The sequence below is a fragment of the Drosophila erecta genome, unplaced genomic scaffold (genome assembly GCF_003286155.1).
Source record: "Drosophila erecta strain 14021-0224.00,06,07 unplaced genomic scaffold, DereRS2 tig00000126-arrow-pilon, whole genome shotgun sequence".
NCBI lineage: Eukaryota > Metazoa > Arthropoda > Insecta > Diptera > Drosophilidae > Drosophila > Drosophila erecta.
The window spans coordinates 13,057,183-13,074,691 of NW_020825209.1; the positions used below are offsets into that span (position 1 = coordinate 13,057,183).

General features: G+C 49.3%; 6 protein-coding genes across 15 annotated transcripts; 3 read left to right on the forward strand and 3 right to left on the reverse strand.

Moving 5' to 3' along the window:
• The first annotated feature begins 42 nt into the window (after positions 1-42).
• Positions 43-3,778, forward strand: LOC6551485 (fumarate hydratase, mitochondrial). Of its 4 annotated transcripts, none has more exons than XM_001978433.3 (5): positions 43-266; positions 1,538-1,669; positions 2,233-2,433; positions 2,502-3,306; positions 3,368-3,778. In XM_001978433.3, the coding sequence occupies exons 1-5, from the start codon at positions 180-182 to the stop codon at positions 3,628-3,630; spliced, it is 1,488 nt and encodes a 495-aa protein (XP_001978469.1). In that variant the 5' UTR covers positions 43-179; the 3' UTR covers positions 3,631-3,778. The 4 variants fall into 4 exon arrangements, with proteins under 4 accessions (XP_001978469.1, XP_026837956.1, XP_026837957.1 ...); XM_026982155.1 differs by lacking the exon at positions 43-266 and adding an exon at positions 787-804; XM_026982156.1 differs by lacking the exon at positions 43-266 and adding an exon at positions 937-961.
• Positions 3,758-5,658, forward strand: LOC6551486 (fumarate hydratase, mitochondrial). Its single transcript, XM_001978434.3, has 5 exons — positions 3,758-3,846; positions 3,902-4,048; positions 4,120-4,323; positions 4,460-5,264; positions 5,317-5,658. The coding sequence occupies exons 1-5, from the start codon at positions 3,769-3,771 to the stop codon at positions 5,574-5,576; spliced, it is 1,494 nt and encodes a 497-aa protein (XP_001978470.2). The 5' UTR covers positions 3,758-3,768; the 3' UTR covers positions 5,577-5,658.
• A 66-nt stretch (positions 5,659-5,724) lies between these two features.
• On the forward strand, positions 5,725-8,867 carry LOC6551487. 3 transcript variants are annotated; one of them, XM_026982154.1, is made up of 7 exons: positions 5,725-5,824; positions 5,934-6,018; positions 6,075-6,369; positions 6,424-6,627; positions 6,690-7,433; positions 7,499-8,512; positions 8,578-8,867. In XM_026982154.1, the coding sequence occupies exons 4-7, from the start codon at positions 6,463-6,465 to the stop codon at positions 8,773-8,775; spliced, it is 2,121 nt and encodes a 706-aa protein (XP_026837955.1). In that variant the 5' UTR covers positions 5,725-5,824; positions 5,934-6,018; positions 6,075-6,369; positions 6,424-6,462; the 3' UTR covers positions 8,776-8,867. The 3 variants fall into 3 exon arrangements, with proteins under 3 accessions (XP_026837955.1, XP_026837954.1, XP_001978471.1); XM_026982153.1 differs by having other exon boundaries at positions 5,934-6,369; XM_001978435.3 differs by having other exon boundaries at positions 5,746-5,824; positions 5,919-6,369.
• A 134-nt stretch (positions 8,868-9,001) lies between these two features.
• LOC113564525 lies at positions 9,002-9,598 on the reverse strand. 2 transcript variants are annotated; one of them, XM_026982159.1, is made up of 2 exons: positions 9,451-9,598; positions 9,002-9,400 (listed from the first exon to the last, which is right to left on the reverse strand). In XM_026982159.1, the coding sequence occupies exons 1-2, from the start codon at positions 9,451-9,453 to the stop codon at positions 9,110-9,112; spliced, it is 294 nt and encodes a 97-aa protein (XP_026837960.1). In that variant the 5' UTR covers positions 9,454-9,598; the 3' UTR covers positions 9,002-9,109. The 2 variants fall into 2 exon arrangements, with proteins under 2 accessions (XP_026837960.1, XP_026837959.1); XM_026982158.1 differs by having other exon boundaries at positions 9,002-9,403; positions 9,451-9,597.
• Positions 9,599-9,726: 128 nt separating this feature from the next.
• LOC6551488 (diphthine methyltransferase) lies at positions 9,727-10,922 on the reverse strand. The gene has a single exon (XM_001978436.3). The coding sequence runs from the start codon at positions 10,882-10,884 to the stop codon at positions 9,814-9,816; it is 1,071 nt and encodes a 356-aa protein (XP_001978472.2). The 5' UTR covers positions 10,885-10,922; the 3' UTR covers positions 9,727-9,813.
• A 44-nt stretch (positions 10,923-10,966) lies between these two features.
• On the reverse strand, positions 10,967-16,741 carry LOC6551489 (PAX-interacting protein 1). 4 transcript variants are annotated; one of them, XM_026981756.1, is made up of 3 exons: positions 14,804-16,741; positions 14,135-14,593; positions 10,967-13,036 (listed from the first exon to the last, which is right to left on the reverse strand). In XM_026981756.1, exons 1-3 carry the CDS (start codon positions 15,689-15,691, stop codon positions 11,501-11,503), a joined length of 2,883 nt encoding a protein of 960 aa, XP_026837557.1. In that variant the 5' UTR covers positions 15,692-16,741; the 3' UTR covers positions 10,967-11,500. The 4 variants fall into 4 exon arrangements, with proteins under 4 accessions (XP_026837557.1, XP_001978473.1, XP_026837559.1 ...); XM_026981758.1 differs by lacking the exon at positions 10,967-13,036 and adding exons at positions 13,621-13,688; positions 13,743-13,777 and having other exon boundaries at positions 14,135-16,741; XM_001978437.3 differs by having other exon boundaries at positions 14,135-16,741.
• Positions 16,742-17,509: the final 768 nt, after the last annotated feature.

Sequence of the window (17,509 nt, forward strand, 5' to 3'; positions counted from 1 at the left end):
GCAGCAATCGATATGTCGATAAAAACAATCGATGGGCAGATAGTTATCACCCGCGCAGCGAGGTGCTGTTGTTGTTTTCTTGTTGTTTTTGATGTTGGTGTTGTTGTGGTGGGCTCGTCCGTGAAAGATCACTTGGCAAACTTATTTATTAAATACCGACCAAGAAATAAGCAAATAAGATGGTGCTACCGTTATTGCAGCGCTCCACGCTTCGCGGCGTTCAACAAATGACGAAACCCTGGGCTGCCATTGGAAGTTTGCGTCTGGTAAGGACTTTCAAGTGGCTCTGCAAATTGAGTATATATTTCGCATCGACATGGCAAATATTGTGCCTTATGTAATGCACGAGAGCCCCATGCAGCCACTAATAACTCCCACAAAAGTGTTTTCGATTGTAAACAAGGCGAAGCTAGAAGAAATGCAAATGAAAAGTGCACAAATGCCGGGCGTTTCGTAATCGTTACACAATGGAAAGTGGAAGTGACCGCCTTCCAGCCGCTGGAACGGCCGTTCCAATTGGCACACCACTGCGACCACTTGTGGACCAACTCCAATTGGTGTGTGTCTCCAATTGGAAGCCGGCAGCATTGATTTTTTCACTCAAATTTCGCACACGTTTTTTTTTTTACCCCCCCAAAAAATCGCACTCAAATCACATGATTGAAAACAAAACAAACTCACACCGCAAAAAAAAAGCAAGAGAAATACAAACTCGCGAAACGAGTTGTAATTCAAGAAATTGTGCTAGTCAGCGAATTCTTGTTTTTCTGCAATTGAATTAAAAACCGGTTAATTATACATATGGTAACATCTATTTGCCGACCACTGTAATACACTCACACTACACTACGCACTTGCGATTATTCAGATTATACTGCATATATCTAAAGCACTAGATAGTAACTAAGTCTCGCGTAAATTACACCCATAAATCCAAAGAACATTGCTGGTCACATGAATGGTACTACAAATAATAAGTAATACACGAATTCTCCTATTCTTCAAGTTTACAGCAGAAGAAACTACAAGTACCATTGCTACCAAGTTAGCGATACAGAGAGTAGATGTCTCGAGATCCTCGCACTACTTTTGTGCCCCTTGCTGTGCGCGCCAAGGCGCAGCTAATTGGCAAAGCACCCCATGCAAAGTAGAGTCTTTCATATTCAGCACTCTGTGTTCGGCTTTCAGTTCCCTCGAGACTGGGCCCCTTTTTACACCTCCATCATTTCGTATAAATTTGCTCGATGAGAGAGCTGTTTCAAGAATCTGTGCGCTGTACAATCGGCTAGTTGATTTGGTTCCATAGTCGTCCGCCGGCTTATCGTCTGCGTTTCTATTGCTGGAGCTCGCCTCAGTTAACTTTGAGCAGCAGCCGTCGTCGAGTGGTCGGTCGTCCTCTGATTTGTAGATTCTGATTTCCGTGGTCTCTCGACTCGGTTCTGATTTCGCCCAACTTATCTGCCATCTATCTTAAATGGTCTGGCCCTGTTTACGCGTCAAATTGCATCACTTTAATCAGAATTACTCTCATCGACAGGCCTCCCAGGAGTTTCGCGTGGAGAGCGACACCTTCGGCGAACTGAAGGTGCCCGCGGATAAATACTATGGCGCCCAGACGATGCGATCCCAGATCAATTTCCCCATCGGCGGAGCCACCGAACGGATGCCCGTAAGTAATACCCCACTCGCTCCAACTAATTCCCACGAAAATCTTGAAAAATTATATAAAAGTCGTTTTACAAGCTAATTAGGTTCTGTTCTCTTTAAAAATCGCAATATATGAATACTTAAATCTGGCTTTAATGAGAGATAAACCTCATAATATCTAGCTACCTCTTGAATAAGCAATATATTTTTAAAATATAGTCCGAATCCACAATTTGGTTTTCGTTTTAAGTTTAATTATAAAATAGTTTACCACAAATAGATATTCGACTTTCATTAGTCTTTACATTCAAGGTTCAGAAAGCAGCGAGGTCTAGCTAATTACTAACTAAAATAATGCTAAAACTAAGCCTCTATTATATAAAGCTGAAAAAATATAGAAAATACATTCCAAGGCCAAACCAGATGGCAAAGTTAAATGAAATTTAGAGCGTATAAAAATCGAAAGTCCCTAAATAGGATTTAGAGCTAATGATTATGAGCCTTAATAACATACAATTATATAGTAGAGAAAGATATTATACGGATACATTGAAAGCGACTAAAACTGTCGATAATCCCCTCCAGAAACCCGTGGTGCAGGCCATGGGCATCCTGAAGAAGGCCGCCGCCGAGGTGAACAAGGAGTTCGGACTGGACACCAAGGTGAGCGAGGCGATCTCGAAGGCGGCCGACGATGTGATCTCCGGCAAGTTGTACGACGACCACTTCCCGCTGGTCATCTGGCAGACGGGCTCCGGCACCCAGAGCAACATGAATGTGAATGAGGTGGGCGAAGCAGTCACTTTCCTGTACACTTCTCCATAATCCTCCTGACTCCATAATCTCGCAATCAGGTGATCAGCAATCGTGCCATTGAGCTGCTGGGCGGCAAACTGGGCTCCAAGACGCCCGTGCATCCCAACGACCACGTGAACAAGTCGCAGAGCTCCAATGATACCTTCCCCACCGCCATACACATCTCGGTGGCCCTGGAGCTGAACAATAACCTCAAGCCGGCGATCAAGACGCTGCACGATGCGCTGCGCGCGAAGTCGGAGGAGTTCAAGGACATCATCAAGATCGGACGCACTCACACCATGGATGCGGTGCCACTGACGCTGGGCCAGGAGTTCAGCGGCTATGCTCAGCAGTTGGCCTACGCCCAGGAGCGCATCGATGCCTGCCTACCGCGTGTCTATGAGCTGGCCTTGGGCGGCACTGCCGTGGGAACTGGCCTGAACACACGCAAGGGATTCGCCGAGAAGTGCGCGGCCAAGATCGCCGAACTGACTAGCCTGCCATTCGTCACCGCTCCCAACAAGTTCGAGGCACTGGCTGCCCGCGATGCCATGGTGGAGGTGCATGGTGTGCTCAACACGATCGCCGTCAGCCTGATGAAGATCGCCAACGACATCCGTTTCCTTGGCTCCGGTCCACGTTGCGGCTTGGGCGAGCTTTCGCTGCCGGAGAACGAGCCAGGTAGCTCCATTATGCCAGGCAAGGTGAATCCCACGCAGTGCGAGTCGCTGACAATGCTCTCCGCCCAGGTGATGGGCAACCAGGTGGCCGTGACCATCGGTGGCTCAAACGGGCACTTTGAACTCAATGTCTTCAAGCCCCTGATCGTGTCCAATGTGCTGCGCTCTATTCGGCTGTTGTGTAAGCTATGAGGATTTACTTATTGTTTGGCCTCCAAATCAATACAATCGTCTCTTTGCAGCTGACGGCAGCAGGACCTTCACGGCCAACTGCGTCAATGGCATCCAGGCCAATCGCGAGAACATTGCCAAGATCATGAACGAGTCCCTCATGCTGGTTACCGCCCTGAATCCCCACATCGGCTACGACAAGGCGGCGAAGATCGCCAAGACGGCGCACAAGAATGGCACCACCCTCAAGGAGGAGGCCATCAATCTGGGCTACCTCACGGAGCAGCAGTTCAACGATTGGGTGCGACCCGAACAGATGCTGGGACCCAAGTGAAGTTAATCGAGTAGTCGAAACTACCTAATTCAACCAACACTGTCATCGGCATCCCAGTAGAATTTTCTAGCTTGTCTGATCGTTAGATCGTTTGTATATGAATCGCTCGGAATCGCAGAACAATAATAATAACTGAAAATGCTAAAGCAAATCAATGGCTTGAGCTTGGCTAGGCGCAATCTCTGGTTGGTTGCCGGTGGCCTTCGTGCCAAGGGTGTAAGTAGACGCAAGTAGACGGTGTCTTCTCATGCAGCATGGGGCATATTTGCAGGGCGACAAGGGCAAGGAGACTGGAAAGTTTCGCACGGAGAAGGACACCTTTGGGGAGCTAAAGGTGCCGGCGGACAAGATGTACGGTGCGCAGACGATGCGCTCCAAGCTAAATTTTCCCATTGGCGATATAGGCGAACGCATGCCGGTAGGAAAGTGGGCATATCTGGGCATCTTTTAGAGCACATCCATACCCATTTAATCACGTACTGCCCGTAGATGCCGGTGATTCAGGCCATGGGCATACTGAAGAAGGCGTGTGCCGAGGTCAACAAGGATTACGGGCTGGATAGCAAGGTGTCGGATGCAGTGTCCTGCGCCTGCGACGATGTCATTTCCGGCAAGCTATACAAGCAGGGTCACTTCCCATTGGTCATCTGGCAAACAGGATCGGGCACCCAGACCAATATGAACACCAACGAGGTGAGATTGGATACGGGGAACGAAAAATGTGTATTGTTAGTCAGGTTCTACCCATAAATTACCAGTTAGTTGGCCAAATCATTGATAATAATCGTCGCAATTTAGAGATTCACCCTACCATTGTTACCCCTTCTAGGTGATCAGCAATGCGGCCATTAAGATGATGGGTGGCGAACTGGGCAGCAAGAAGCCCGTGCATCCCAACGACCATGTGAACAAGTCGCAGAGCTCCAACGACACCTTTCCTACGGCCATCCACATCTCGGTGGGCATGGAGCTGAATGAGCGGCTAGTGCCGTCGGTGACCCACTTAAGGGATGCCCTCAAGTCCAAGTCGGATGAGTTCAAGGACATCATCAAGATCGGCCGCACCCATTTGATGGACGCCGTACCGCTGACATTGGGCCAGGAGTTCAGCGGCTACACACAGCAGTTGACCAACGGCCTGGAAAGGATCAAAAGCTGCCTGCCGCGGGTGTATGAGCTGGCCCTGGGCGGCACTGCCGTGGGAACGGGTCTGAATACCCGCAAGGGATTCGCCGAGAAGGTGGCCAAGCGGATTTCCGAGCTCACCTGTCTGCCCTTCGTGACGGCGCCCAATAAGTTCGAGGCACTGGCTGCCCGCGATGCCATGGTGGAGGTGCATGGTGTGCTCAACACGATCGCCGTCAGCCTGATGAAGATCGCCAACGATATCCGACTGCTGGGATCGGGTCCGCGTTGCGGTTTTGGCGAACTATTGCTGCCGGAGAACGAGCCAGGTAGCTCCATCATGCCCGGCAAGGTGAATCCCACGCAGTGCGAATCGATGACCATGCTGTGCGCCCAGGTGATGGGCAACCAGGTGGCCGTGACCATTGGTGGCTCCAACGGCCACTTCGAGCTGAATGTATTTAAGCCCTTGGTCGTGTCCAATGTGCTGCGCTCCATTCGGCTGTTGGGTGAGCCCAAAAAGTGTTTCCTAAGTTCGAAAACTAATCCGGCTACTTTCAGCTGATGGCAGCATGACCTTTAGCAAGAACTGCGTGGAGGGACTGCAGGCCAATAAGGAGAGGATCGACAAGATCATGAACGAGTCCCTGATGCTGGTGACCGCCCTGAATCCCCACATCGGCTATGACAAGGCCGCTCTGATCGCCAAGACGGCCCACAAGAATAAGACCACCTTGAAGGAGGAGGCACTGAAGACTGGCATTACCGAGGAGCAGTTTAAGGAGTGGGTCAATCCCAAGGATATGCTGGGGCCGAAGTGATTCGTTTTGTGGTTATTGACAATTTGTTTCTTAGTTTCATATAATAAATTAATGCGTGTCATTGTATTTTAAATTTATATTTCAATTTTTGTGTTTACGGAAACAGAGAAACGGTTTTTAGTTTTGAATTCAACAAATGGTTCGAGTCCGCACTATATTGAACGTAATCGATTTTTAAATACACCGCAAGTTTGGTGTAACGGTCACACTGGCTCCTTGCTGTTTTTAACTTATTCCTTGTTTTTATCGTAAGTTCTTGCAGATTCTTGCAAGTATATTATAGGGAAATATAAGCAAAGCAACCAGATAAGCAAGTGTTTGTTGTGACCCCCTTTTTCTAAGCAAAAAAAATTTCAGCTGGAAGCGATTATCTAACGACAAAATCGAATCGAATCGAAGCGAAACGTTGAAGTAGGCGCAGATAATAAAAATAAGCTGCCAGGCAAGTTGGATTTCGTAAATTAATGTTTCGTTCAGTTGAAAATAGCCCAAAATCAGCCCACACAGATATCGAGAAAGGCGAAATATTTTTGGAGAATCAGTGAAAAAATAAACTCTTTCGATCCGAGGGTTTTGCCTTGTAGTTCTACCACGGCCGCCGCCGCCTCACTTTGCCCCGCAGCTGCAGCGCCCACCACCCCTACAAGCAGAAAATTTATTTGCGACGCAAAAACAAAACAATCGAATCGGCAGCAGCTGTTTGGCTATCGATCGATGTTATCGATCACGCACATGAGCAGCATTGACGGTCAAGAAGAAGCAGAAGTTAAGCAGCACAAATCTTAAAAAATAGGTAAGAATTTAAATTGAATTAATAGATTTCTGACCGTTTTAAGGCTTCATTCAGTTGCAGGCACTTGGAGCCGAGGTCTTTGTGGGCCGAAATATGTCTGTGAGACTGCTGACCGTTCGACTGATCAAACATGGTCGCTACATTTTGCGCAGCTATTGTAAACGTGATATACACTCCAACATTTTGGACCAGAATCAATTGAAGACACGAAGCAAGCGAGGCTTTCCCCTACCCTCCACCGCTGCCAATGTGCTGCGGGTAACTATAGCTAACCTGGCAATCAAAATCACATAAAATTAACCCAGCCCAATCTCTGCCAGACAACGCCCCAGCAGGCGGCCAAATCGGTGGTCAATGTAGTGCCCCGCACAACCAACTCCCCGGCGGGATTGCCGCTTAATGCCAGCGGCAGTAGCCCCACCAGCAGCAGTGGACTCTTTCGAGTGGGCCAGCATGCACGCAAATTGTTTATCGACAACATCCTCAGCCGGGTGACCACCACCTACTCGGAGGATCTACGCCAGCGGGCCACGCGCAAACTCTTCTTTGGGGATTCGGCACCCTTCTTCACCCTAATTGGCGTTAGTTTGGCTTCCGGGGCGGGTGTCCTCAGTAAGGAGGATGAACTAGAGGGCGTGTGCTGGGAGATTCGGGAGGCAGCTAGCCGGCTGCAGAACGCCTGGAATCACGACGAAATCTCCGATACGCTGGACAGCAAGTTCAGCATCGATGACTTGGAAATCGGACCGCCCATAGCTAAAGGCTGCGCCGCTGTTGTCTATGCAGCGGATTTCAAAAAGGACGGTGCTTCGGAGGCCCTGCATCCGAATGAGCAGCCGCCGCAGGCAACGCCAGCCTTTGCGCCGAACAGCTGGAGTGCCCACGAGATGATGTCGCCGTTGCAGAACATGTCGCGCTTTGTTCACAACTTTGGCGGCTCTGTGGACAACATCTTCCACTACAGCCAGCCATCGGCGGCTAGTGATTTCGTGGGCGCCCAGGCTAGAGAACAAGAGCAACAGCAGCAGCAGGACCAACAGCCCAACAGCAGTGCCTTCAATGTGGTAAGTATGCAACTTCAACTCCTTTTTTGTCAACTTGCCTTCATGCTATATACTTGAACTTTCAGACTTCCCCAGCGAATTCAAAAAACAACAGCTCTGTGGACACCTATCCACTGGCTCTCAAAATGATGTTCAACTACGACATCCAGAGCAACGCCCTATCCATCCTGCGTGCCATGTACAAGGAGACAGTACCGGCCCGCCAGCGCGGCATGAATGAGGCCTCCGATGAGTGGGAACGTTTGCTGCAGAATCAAACCGTTCACCTGCCGCCGCACCCCAACATTGTCTGTATGTTTGGCTTCTTTTGTGACGAGGTACGCAACTTTCCCGATGGCCACCTCCTGTATCCGGTGGCCCAGCCGCAACGCATCAATCCGCAGGGCTATGGCCGGAACATGTCGCTGTATCTGCTGATGAAACGCTATAATCACAGTCTTCGCGGACTGCTCGATAGTCAGGAGCTGAGCACGCGCACCCGCATTCTGCTGCTGGCCCAAATGCTCGAGGCTGTCAACCATTTGAGTCGTCACGGCGTGGCCCATCGGGACCTAAAGTCCGATAATGTGCTAATCGAGTTGCGGGACGATGCCGCGCCGGTGCTGGTCCTCTCGGACTTTGGCTGCTGTCTGGCTGACAAGGTGCATGGCCTGCGCCTGCCGTACGTTTCACACGACGTCGACAAGGGCGGCAATGCGGCACTGATGGCGCCGGAGATCTTCAATACGATGCCCGGTCCGTTTGCCGTGCTCAATTACGGCAAAGCGGATCTGTGGGCCTGCGGTGCGTTGGCCTACGAGATCTTTGACGGCCGCAATCCGTTCTATTCGAGCAGCGGTGGTCTGGCGCGCGAGCGCGGAGAGATGACGCTTTCGCTGCGAAACAGCGATTACCGGCAGGACCAACTGCCGCCAATGAGCGATGCCTGCCCGCCGCTGTTGCAACAGCTGGTCTACAACATCCTCAATCCCAACCCGTCCAAGCGGGTCAGTCCGGATATTGCGGCTAATGTGGTGCAGCTCTTCCTGTGGGCCCCGTCCAATTGGCTTAAGGCTGGCGGCATGCCCAACAGTCCCGAGGTGGGTGCTTTTTGATACTATCCAGTTGAGCCTGTAGAGCTAATAGACTTAATTATATTTTACAGATCCTCCAGTGGCTGCTATCGCTGACCACCAAGATCATGTGCGAGGGCCGTCCCCAGCTGGGTGCGGACTTGATGCCAGTGGCCACCAGTGGCAGGCGCGCCTATGTGGAGTACCTGCTCATTTGCAGCTTTCTGGCACGAGCCCGCCTGCGTCGCATACGCGGCGCCCTCAACTGGATCCAGAATGTGGTGGCGTAGAACCCATCTACTTGTTACTATGCGAAAATCAAATGGAAAAGCGTGTGATACCTATATTTTACATATGTATTTATAAAACAAATCAAAATGAACATCACGTCTCCGGTACATTATTGACATTATTGAAAATCTTCCAAATCCGCCTGATTCTGCAGATTCCCTATAAAGCGCAGCTCAGCGCGCAGCGCCTTCTCCTCGGCCATTGCCTCCTGGTACACCTGCAACAGTTCCCCGATGCGCGTATTGAGCGCCTATATTTGTGATACCTATATTTTACATATGTATTTATAAAACAAATCAAAATGAACATCACGTCTCCGGTACATTATTGACATTATTGAAAATCTTCCAAATCCGCCTGATTCTGCAGATTCCCTATAAAGCGCAGCTCAGCGCGCAGCGCCTTCTCCTCGGCCATTGCCTCCTGGTACACCTGCAACAGTTCCCCGATGCGCGTATTGAGCGCCGCTGCCGACGCCAGTGTCTCTATTGATTCCCTCTCCATATCAATCATCATATTGTAGATGGTCTCGTCCATATGTATAATGCTGTTGGAAGCCAGATCTAGGCTGTCCTCGGCGTCCACCTTGTTGGTGTTGGAACTGGGATTGGTATTGGGTTCGGGCTGCTGTGGGGAGATTATTAGGCCCGCAGGATCTATCGCTTAGCACTTACCATGACTAAGCAGTTCAAGTTCCTTAAATTATTTTTCAGACTTCCACAATTCGAATGATTTAAGATAAATGCGCTGACAGCAATAACGATAACCGCTCCAGGGCTGATCCGATTGCAAAACGTAATCGATTGCTTGTCAGGGATGACGGCAATTTAAAAATAGTTTTGGAAAATTCTAAAAACCAAATCCCTGAACAATTCTGTTTTTCCCCTCCCCAGTTATAAACTATCGGTAGTTTGCAACCATAAGCCATTTGTTTTTCTTATAGTTTTCGTTGTTGGTATAATTAATATTTATTTACATCTAGTTGAAAAACATAACATTTGCCTGATAAAAAGTGCAAATAATTCGAGTATCCGAATTCACTTGCCAATCTCCACGCGACTCACGCACAACTTGTGATCGTAGAATGAGCAAGTGGCCATGGTCAGGGACGCATCGTCCTTGTTACGGAATGGAGCCCAATCAGCGCCGTAACAGATGCTCTTGTGCTCCTCATAAGCGCCCAGTAAACTCAAGCTAGGTGCCGCGACATCCAGCTCCACTACACTAAAGTTGGTGTACATGCAGGCGGCAAGGATGAGATCGGGCTGAGCTGGATGCGGCTTCAGCCGCCAGATGCCTCCGCTCAAGTCCAGTTCCGCCAGAGTTCGCTTCATCGATCGGGTGTCGAAGAGACGCAGCTGCTCATCATAGCTTCCCGTGAGCAGATGGTTTTCGTGCCGCGGGTGACTTAGCAGACAGGTGACTCCAGCCATGTGCGCCCGGTTGGTCCAGGCACGCTGCTCGGTGCGTAAATCGTGGGCCATGAGCAGCATATCGTCGCCACCGCTGTACAGAAGGTGCGGTGACCAGCGATCGAAGGCGCAGGTCCACGCCTCAAAACCGTGGGACAGCCAAGACCGCTCGCGTATTATCTCACCCTGTGGCGAGTAATTCAATAGATTCAGTCCGCCTTTGGAATCGGAAATAGCCAATTGGATGTGCTGCCCGTCATGTTGCCAGTCTAGGGCGAGCGCCAAAGGGGGTTCCTCCTGCGATTCCTCCTCCGCCAGGCAAAAACACGTGCGCCTCTGCAGTTTCTTCTCATCTCTGAGCAACTCGTAGATTTCCAGCTGTCCCAATGAGTTGGCCGTGGCAAGGTGGGGATTACTTTCATTGCACCAGGCCGGCAGCCACTTCATGTCCAAAATTGCAGACGTTTCTATGCACTGCAGCCGGTCCAGCCTGCAGTTTGCCTCTTCAAAATGGTACAAATAAACGCGACCCTTGCGTGGACGCTTGGATGAAATCTCCGCCGCTGGTTCCCCCTCCTCCTGGACCAACTGATAGGTGCCGCAGGCGAAGAAGCCCGTTGTCGCATCATCCTGCGTCAGCCACTCCACGGAATCTGCCGAGTATACCGTATCCTCGCTGTGGAGCGTAGTAAACATGTTTATTAAAAGCTGTTATCGGCTATCGATAACCGATAGCCACTAGCTGACCCTTTTCCCATATATCGCTGCCAATCGAGCGTTCCGTTTTGATCTTATTATATTTATTTGTTATTTTGGGTTTTCTTTTTGCTAATTTAAAAAATTAATAGTTAATACATACAACTACTTAGTGCTCTGTTTACGCGCTACATATTCTGGATTAGGTTTAGTTGATCTCCTCCATCGATCGTAGTTTCTTTTTTTTTACTTTTTTAGCTGCATTTCCTTGATTTTCAGTGGTTTTCGGGGCGTCACAGCGTTCATATCCGTTTGTTGGTTTTCCGGGGGACTTTTGTGTCTGCCAGGCATCCTTATTGCACTTGATCCTTGATCTCCGCTTACTCTGACTTTTTACACAATCTACCATAGAAGTTACATCGACACATTAAAAAACAAATTTAAAAAAAAATACTCTTATTGATAACTATAGACAATCCCTACTGTTCGCAGATATATCCTCTCTCGTTTGTGCGTCCAACGCCTGATTTCCTGGCGGGAATGGAGGCCTGGCTAGCACGTCATCCACACATCCCCACTATCGATTGTTGCTGCGACTGTGACGCCTCCGCGAACCTCATTTGGTCTTCATCACAATGATAGGCTCGAGTATCTTTAGCATGTCATTGTTCTCGGGTGCTCCGGTTCCACTGCCGCCGCCAGAGCCAGGAGCTCCACCTCCTCCGCCGCCGGCTGCGTTGCCGTAATCCTTGACTGTCTGCAGCTTGCTGAAGCCGGGATGTGGCTGATGGAGCTGCTGCTGCTGGTGCTGACTGATGGTCACCAGGCGGTGCTGTTGGTTCAACACAATCGCCTCGTGATGCGGATGCTGCACCAACTGTTGCTGCTGCAGGCTGCCGGCAATCTGTTGCAGTTCGTGCTGTTGCAACTGGAGCGTCGGCAACTGCTCGTGATCGTTGGAGCCATCGCCACCGCCCAACGGTGAGTCGTCGTTATCGGCCTTCACCACCGAGACGAAGCCACCATCGCTGCCCGTGCCCGTGACCGAAACGGCTTCACTTTCGTACATATGCTGCTCGGCACTGGTGTCATCGTCCTGGCCCTCATCTTCTTCCTCGGTTTTGGCACGGAACTCGGTGCTGGTGGCGCTACTGCTGCGCGGCGTGTGGCTGCGCATGCGTCGCATTCGCGCATATTCCGCCTGCTTGGACAGGCGCTCCTTGCGCTCGTCCGTATTCTCGGTGGCCCGGATCTGCGCCCGCTTCAGCCGTGCTCTTTCGCTCAGCTTCTGGAGGCGCGTAGCGCGTTGCTCGGGCGTCTCATTGGCACGCACCGCTCGCTGGTGTGCGGCCATCTTATCTAAACGTATTCGCTTCTCCTCCTCCGTCTCATATTTGTTTGCGCCACTGCGTCGCGGCGTCATTACTGGCGTTCGACTGTCACCATCGGCCGTGGAATGTACATGAATCTGGCTGAGCTCCTGATGATGTTGCTGTGATGTCTGCGACAGTGGCCTGCCGCGACGCGGCGTACTGGTGGCCAGCTGCGGTGCGGACAGCATCTGATTGAGCTCCTGCTCCAGCAGGCTGTTGACCTTCAACTGTTCCTCGCTGGGCAGCGGATTCTTTCGCGGCCTGCCCCTGCCCACAGGGTTGCTCACAATCTGTGGCGTCGCCGCCGCTGTCTGCTGTTGCTCCTGCTGTCCCAATCCAGTGACTGTTAGCGTTGGATTCGCCGCCAGGATGTTGTACTGGCCGGGACTATTGCCGCCACCGGCATTGGCAAAGTTAACGGGCGTAAATGGCGGCGGCACTGCATTCGGCCCGATGCCAATCTGGAAGCCATTGTGGTACATTGGATAGTAGGCGGTGGTGGTGGTGCCGCCCGCGCTTGTTGTTGTGCCCGCCGTCACCACGCCCACGTGGCCGACATTGGTGGTGCTGGTGGTGCTGTTGCTGCTGCTGGTGGTGTTGGGGAAGGTGGCCAGGTAGGGGAATTGGTTGTACAGCTGCTGCGCCTGGCCGGGCGTCGCCTTGAGCAGCTTCTGCTCCCCGCTGGCTGTCGTCACGATCACCTTGGTCTCGTTGTGGCCGAGACTAACAGACCCGCTGTTATCATTGCCGCCAGCTGATACCGGAGCATCGTTGTCCGACTGCAAGAAGGGATAGAGGATTGGCAAGCCAACGGGTGAGTCGGTTTGGTTTTGGGTGGGTTATGTGCCTATGTGGTTATGATGTTATGGTGTTATGGGGTTTCTATCGCAGCAATCTTCGGTAATTGAATTTTATAAAGCACTGCAACCTAATTTCCTAATATGAGAGATAACATTGATTGCTGTGATTGAAAGTGGCTTTATAGATTGGTTTTTTTCAATAGAAGCGAGTGCGAGTGATAGAGTGAAAGATATAGATGGTGGACACACACTCACACACACACACCTGCACAAGCGAATTAAAACCACTTTTTTGTTTGTTTCTTGTTGGTAAAAGTATTTTGATTTGTTCTCCTTAGATTCAACAATTACAATGCTACATATATCTACACTCTATATGGTTAATTCATTAGATTCTAATCGAAATAATGAACTAACACAAGTAATATAAACAACCAACAATTAAGTAAACTGAAATTAAATGATACGATTTTCGAATTGATCAAAATAGGAGGTGAAATGCGGGTAGAGAAACATACAAAAAAAATGTCCATCAGCCGTTTCTCCTTCCCATTTCCATTGAATTCTATATTTTCAAAATTCCTACTTTCCGGTTTCAATCATTTTCCTTTGAGGCAGTTGATTTCTCCAACTGCAAGGAAAATATTTGAAATTTACGAATATTGGCAATTGTTTGATATTTTACCAGTGCTACGAATTTGTATTCGATTCCAAATTCCTCTGCAATTGCAAAAATCATTTATTGTTATTATTTCAAATCAAGAAAGACTAGCTAATCGTGGTAATTGATTTTACGTTTACTGGAAGATAGTGCTCTATTTTTGTTGAATACCGATCGGATTTCAATTAAATGGTGGTTGTAAACAATGCAGCGGTTTCTAAATAACAAATAATACGAGACTCTACACAAGCAAATAGCCGCTGCGTCATAAGGTTTCATTACATAAAGGTTTCATTGGATAGAGGAGGTTTCTAAGCTTGGGCATTACTGCGTTACGGTGTGTGTGTTTTGGGTTGCTATCGCCGATCATTCAAATCCACTACACTTTCTTCCCACGCCTACGGCTGCATACGAACCTGAAGTTCCTGCTTCTTGGCGGCATATTTGTGCGGGTAGAGTTCGAGCTGGCCACCGGCTATGAAGTGCGGCACATGGGCCTGGAGCAGCTTAGCGGTGCCCTTGCCACCCTCATCGCCATAGATCTGCTGCACAAAGATGCTGCCCGGCTCGGTGCCCTCGAGTAGAGCAGCCGTAACCTGTTGCTGCTGCTGCCCGGTGATGGTGTAGCGCTGATGCTGCTGCTGCAGTTGTTGCTGGGTGATCTGCTGCTGCTGCGGCGTCTGTGGCTCCTGCTTCAGCTGCATGGGTGGACGCAGGGAGCCGGGCGCCAGAAACATGCCCTGTCCCATGTACTCCACTCCAGCCAGGGCCTGGTGTTGCTGATAGGCAGCCGCTGTCACCAGATGCTGCTGATCCTCCGAGGGCTGCGGGGTGCCTGCCTCGTCCGTTGTCGTCGTCGTCGCTGTGGTGGTCGCCTGGTTTAGATTGATAGTGTGTTCGTTAGTACAATTGGCTGCCGCCGCTGCTGCGGCTGCTGCTGCAACAGCTAGCACCTGCTGCTGCTGTTGTTGCTGCTGTTGTTGCTGCTGGTGGTGGTGCTGCTGGTCCGTTGACGACGAGGAGGATGTCGGCGTTGAGACGACCACCGACGACGAACCACCGTGCACCACTACATGCTTCAGTACCTTCTTCTTTTCTCTGACCTTTTTGGCATAATCGTTCAGCTTTCTCAGTCTTTCCTTGCGCTCCTCCGGTGACTCATTGGCGATCCTCTGGCGCGCCCTGGCTGCCATTTCCGCCAGCCGGAGCTTCCGCTGATCGTTCGTCTCGCTGGCACGATACATGCGCATCCTCTCGGCCAATTTGGCCAACCGTTTGGCCCTCTGATCCGGCGACTCCATGGCCCGGCGTAGCCGTTGCCTGGCCGCATTCCTAACTAGCCGCATGGCCCTCTCTATGTCGGATTCATTCTGGCGTCTCTGGCGATTGGCCTCTGCATTCCGTAGTAATCGCTTGCGATACTCGTCCTCGCTCTCGCGCTGCCGGCGTTCCCGCATTCTTTCAGCATTTCTGGCCAGACGGCGCTGGCGTGCCTCGGCGCTCTCGTTCCACCTCTGCTGGTGGCCAGTGGTGGAGGCACCTGTTATGGATGCGGAGCTGGCACTGCTGGTGGGTCCCAATGGAGTGGGTGGCGGCTGCGATTGTTGTTGCGACTGCTGCTGCTGCAACTGCTGCTGCTTCAGTGGTGCGTGTGCATAAAGCTGGAGATGCTGTTGCTGGAACTGCAGTTGATCCTGCTGCTGCTGGTGAAGATGTTGCTGTTGCTGCTGGAACTGTTGCTGTTGTTGCTGATGCTGCTGTTGCTGTTGTTGATGTTGCTGCTGCACGTGCTGCTGCTGTTGTTGCTGCTGCTGCAACTGGAGATGGTGATGCGAGGAGAGTGGTACCAACAAAGCTGAGGAATGCTCGATGAGCAGGCGGGCATCGGAGCCATTGATGGCCAGCACATGGGTGGCGTACTGCTGCTGATCAAGTGAGGGCTCTATTTTTATCCCATTGGGATCTGGTTCCATTCTTGGTCAAAAGCCGGGGGCAACAACAATCGAAATTGTCGTCTATCGGGGCTCTAAAAGTGTTGTATATATATAAATATATATGTGTATAGACTATTGATATATTAATTGGTTATCGAAAGGATGAGCGCAGTCCTTCCGATTGCTTCGATAACATCTAGGGGCCGCGCTCCAGCTCTCTCCCCTACTCTTTCACACGCTCTGGGCAGTCTCCCGCTCTTTTTTTTTCGCTGCTCCTTGGCGTTTCCTCTTTGTGTTTGTTTTGTTTCGTTTTTGCCCAGTTATATAAAGAATATGTGTGTGCTGGCGCCGTTTCTCTCTCCCACACTCTCTTTTTTGCGGCGATCGCTGCGCTAACTGTTATTATGGTCCTCGAGCATTTCTTTCTTTCCCTTTTTTCTATGAGCGGTTGTTCGTCTTTAGCAGTATGCTTTTATTTCCGTTCGTAATTTTGCAATAACAATTTTTCGTGCGTTTTCATAAAAGCGTGCTTCTTCTTTCGAGTCAGTGACAATTGGCGCCGCCGCCGCGCTGCTGCTGCGCTGCCAATCGATTTTTCACATGATTATACACACACACCCATGCAGCACGCCGCTCGCACACACACACACGCACGCACTGCTAAACACACACTCGCAGCACAGCAATACGCGACGTACGTGTGTGCGAGTTTTTTTCCGCTCCTTATTTTGCTTTTCGCACAAACCTTAACCCTTTGATTTGTAATTCCATTTAATCGCTGTGTTGCGGTGCATTCAGGCGCCTTTTTTCTCAGTGGGTTAAAAGGATGTTCAGTGGCAGCGCAGCGTTAACTTAACTCCCGACATTGACCGGGAATTTTACACATAGCTGGGACTAGCGTATATCTTCTACTTCCGATCGCACCGGAATGTCATTATGTTTAACTATGCGTAATTTTTCTCGATTCGTGGTACAGTGGCTTTAATTTAATTTAATTCATCTTATTTCAGTTGTTTTCATTTCAACAATCGTTCAGTTCACAGTAGGGATGGTACAACTTATCGATACATCGATAGTTAAGCAGACTGTCGATACATTGGACACAACAACTGATAAATCGATGTACTGCTTGAAATATGGCATGGGTCTGTTTTACAATTTGGGAATTAGTCTTGAAATTATGTATATTATTATTTGGCTGAAGTTTCATCTCCTATCATTATTTTTCCCAAAATATTTATGGTTTTTTAATACGCAAAGTTACAGTTAGATCAGGCCACACTGTTTTCAAGCTCACTTTACATTAGTCTCCTGTAACTGTTATGTTAACAGTGCATTTACATTCGAAAGCTTTATGAATTGACATGATTTAAAAATGAGAATTAAACTATATATCCGAAATATTTAACTATATTATTTTAAAGAACGTATTTCATTGTTTCACTTTTTTTTTGATTAAAAACAAAAATCAAGGTATCTCCCTTCAAGGTCATCGAGGACAAACTGTCAAGGAAGGATGTATTTCAAAATATCAAATGTATTATATTATATTATGTATTCCTGACCATTTCCTTATGACAGCGATTTTCTTTTTTCAGATTATTTATTATTATGGGGAAAACCCCATTAATTGAATTCCCGCCAAAGCTTAGAACGCAGCATGTAAAAATTGTGAATGCAACTTTATTCAAGTATATTCATTTTGTTATTCTCGTTTTTTCGCTTATATTTTTCTGTTTCTGTTTTCACTTTGTTGGTGTTGTGTTTGTTTTGTTTGCTGGTTTTTGTTGTTGTGTTGTTAGTGTACACGAATATTACAATACACAAAAATGTATTTCAATCTTAAGTCTTAAGGCA

Excerpts from the sequence above, each read along its gene's own strand:
- LOC6551486 (XM_001978434.3), top strand. The coding sequence starts at position 3,769 with ATGCTAAAGCAAATCAATGGCTTGAGCTTGGCTAGGCGCAATCTCTGG. Across the intron at positions 3,847-3,901 it reads GTGGCCTTCGTGCCAAGGGT|GGCGACAAGGGCAAGGAGAC; the intron begins GTAAGTAGACGC and ends GCATATTTGCAG. Across the intron at positions 4,049-4,119 it reads ATATAGGCGAACGCATGCCG|ATGCCGGTGATTCAGGCCAT; the intron begins GTAGGAAAGTGG and ends TACTGCCCGTAG.
- LOC6551488 (XM_001978436.3), bottom strand. The coding sequence starts at position 10,884 with ATGTTTACTACGCTCCACAGCGAGGATACGGTATACTCGGCAGATTCC.
- LOC6551487 (XM_026982153.1), top strand. The coding sequence starts at position 6,463 with ATGTCTGTGAGACTGCTGACCGTTCGACTGATCAAACATGGTCGCTAC. Across the intron at positions 7,434-7,498 it reads ACAGCAGTGCCTTCAATGTG|ACTTCCCCAGCGAATTCAAA; the intron begins GTAAGTATGCAA and ends TTGAACTTTCAG. Across the intron at positions 8,513-8,577 it reads GCATGCCCAACAGTCCCGAG|ATCCTCCAGTGGCTGCTATC; the intron begins GTGGGTGCTTTT and ends TATATTTTACAG.
- LOC6551485 (XM_001978433.3), top strand. The coding sequence starts at position 180 with ATGGTGCTACCGTTATTGCAGCGCTCCACGCTTCGCGGCGTTCAACAA. Across the intron at positions 267-1,537 it reads CCATTGGAAGTTTGCGTCTG|GCCTCCCAGGAGTTTCGCGT; the intron begins GTAAGGACTTTC and ends TCTCATCGACAG. Across the intron at positions 1,670-2,232 it reads GAGCCACCGAACGGATGCCC|AAACCCGTGGTGCAGGCCAT; the intron begins GTAAGTAATACC and ends AATCCCCTCCAG.
- LOC6551489 (XM_001978437.3), bottom strand. The coding sequence starts at position 15,691 with ATGGAACCAGATCCCAATGGGATAAAAATAGAGCCCTCACTTGATCAG. Across the intron at positions 13,037-14,134 it reads CCAAGAAGCAGGAACTTCAG|TCGGACAACGATGCTCCGGT; the intron begins GTTCGTATGCAG and ends CCCTTCTTGCAG.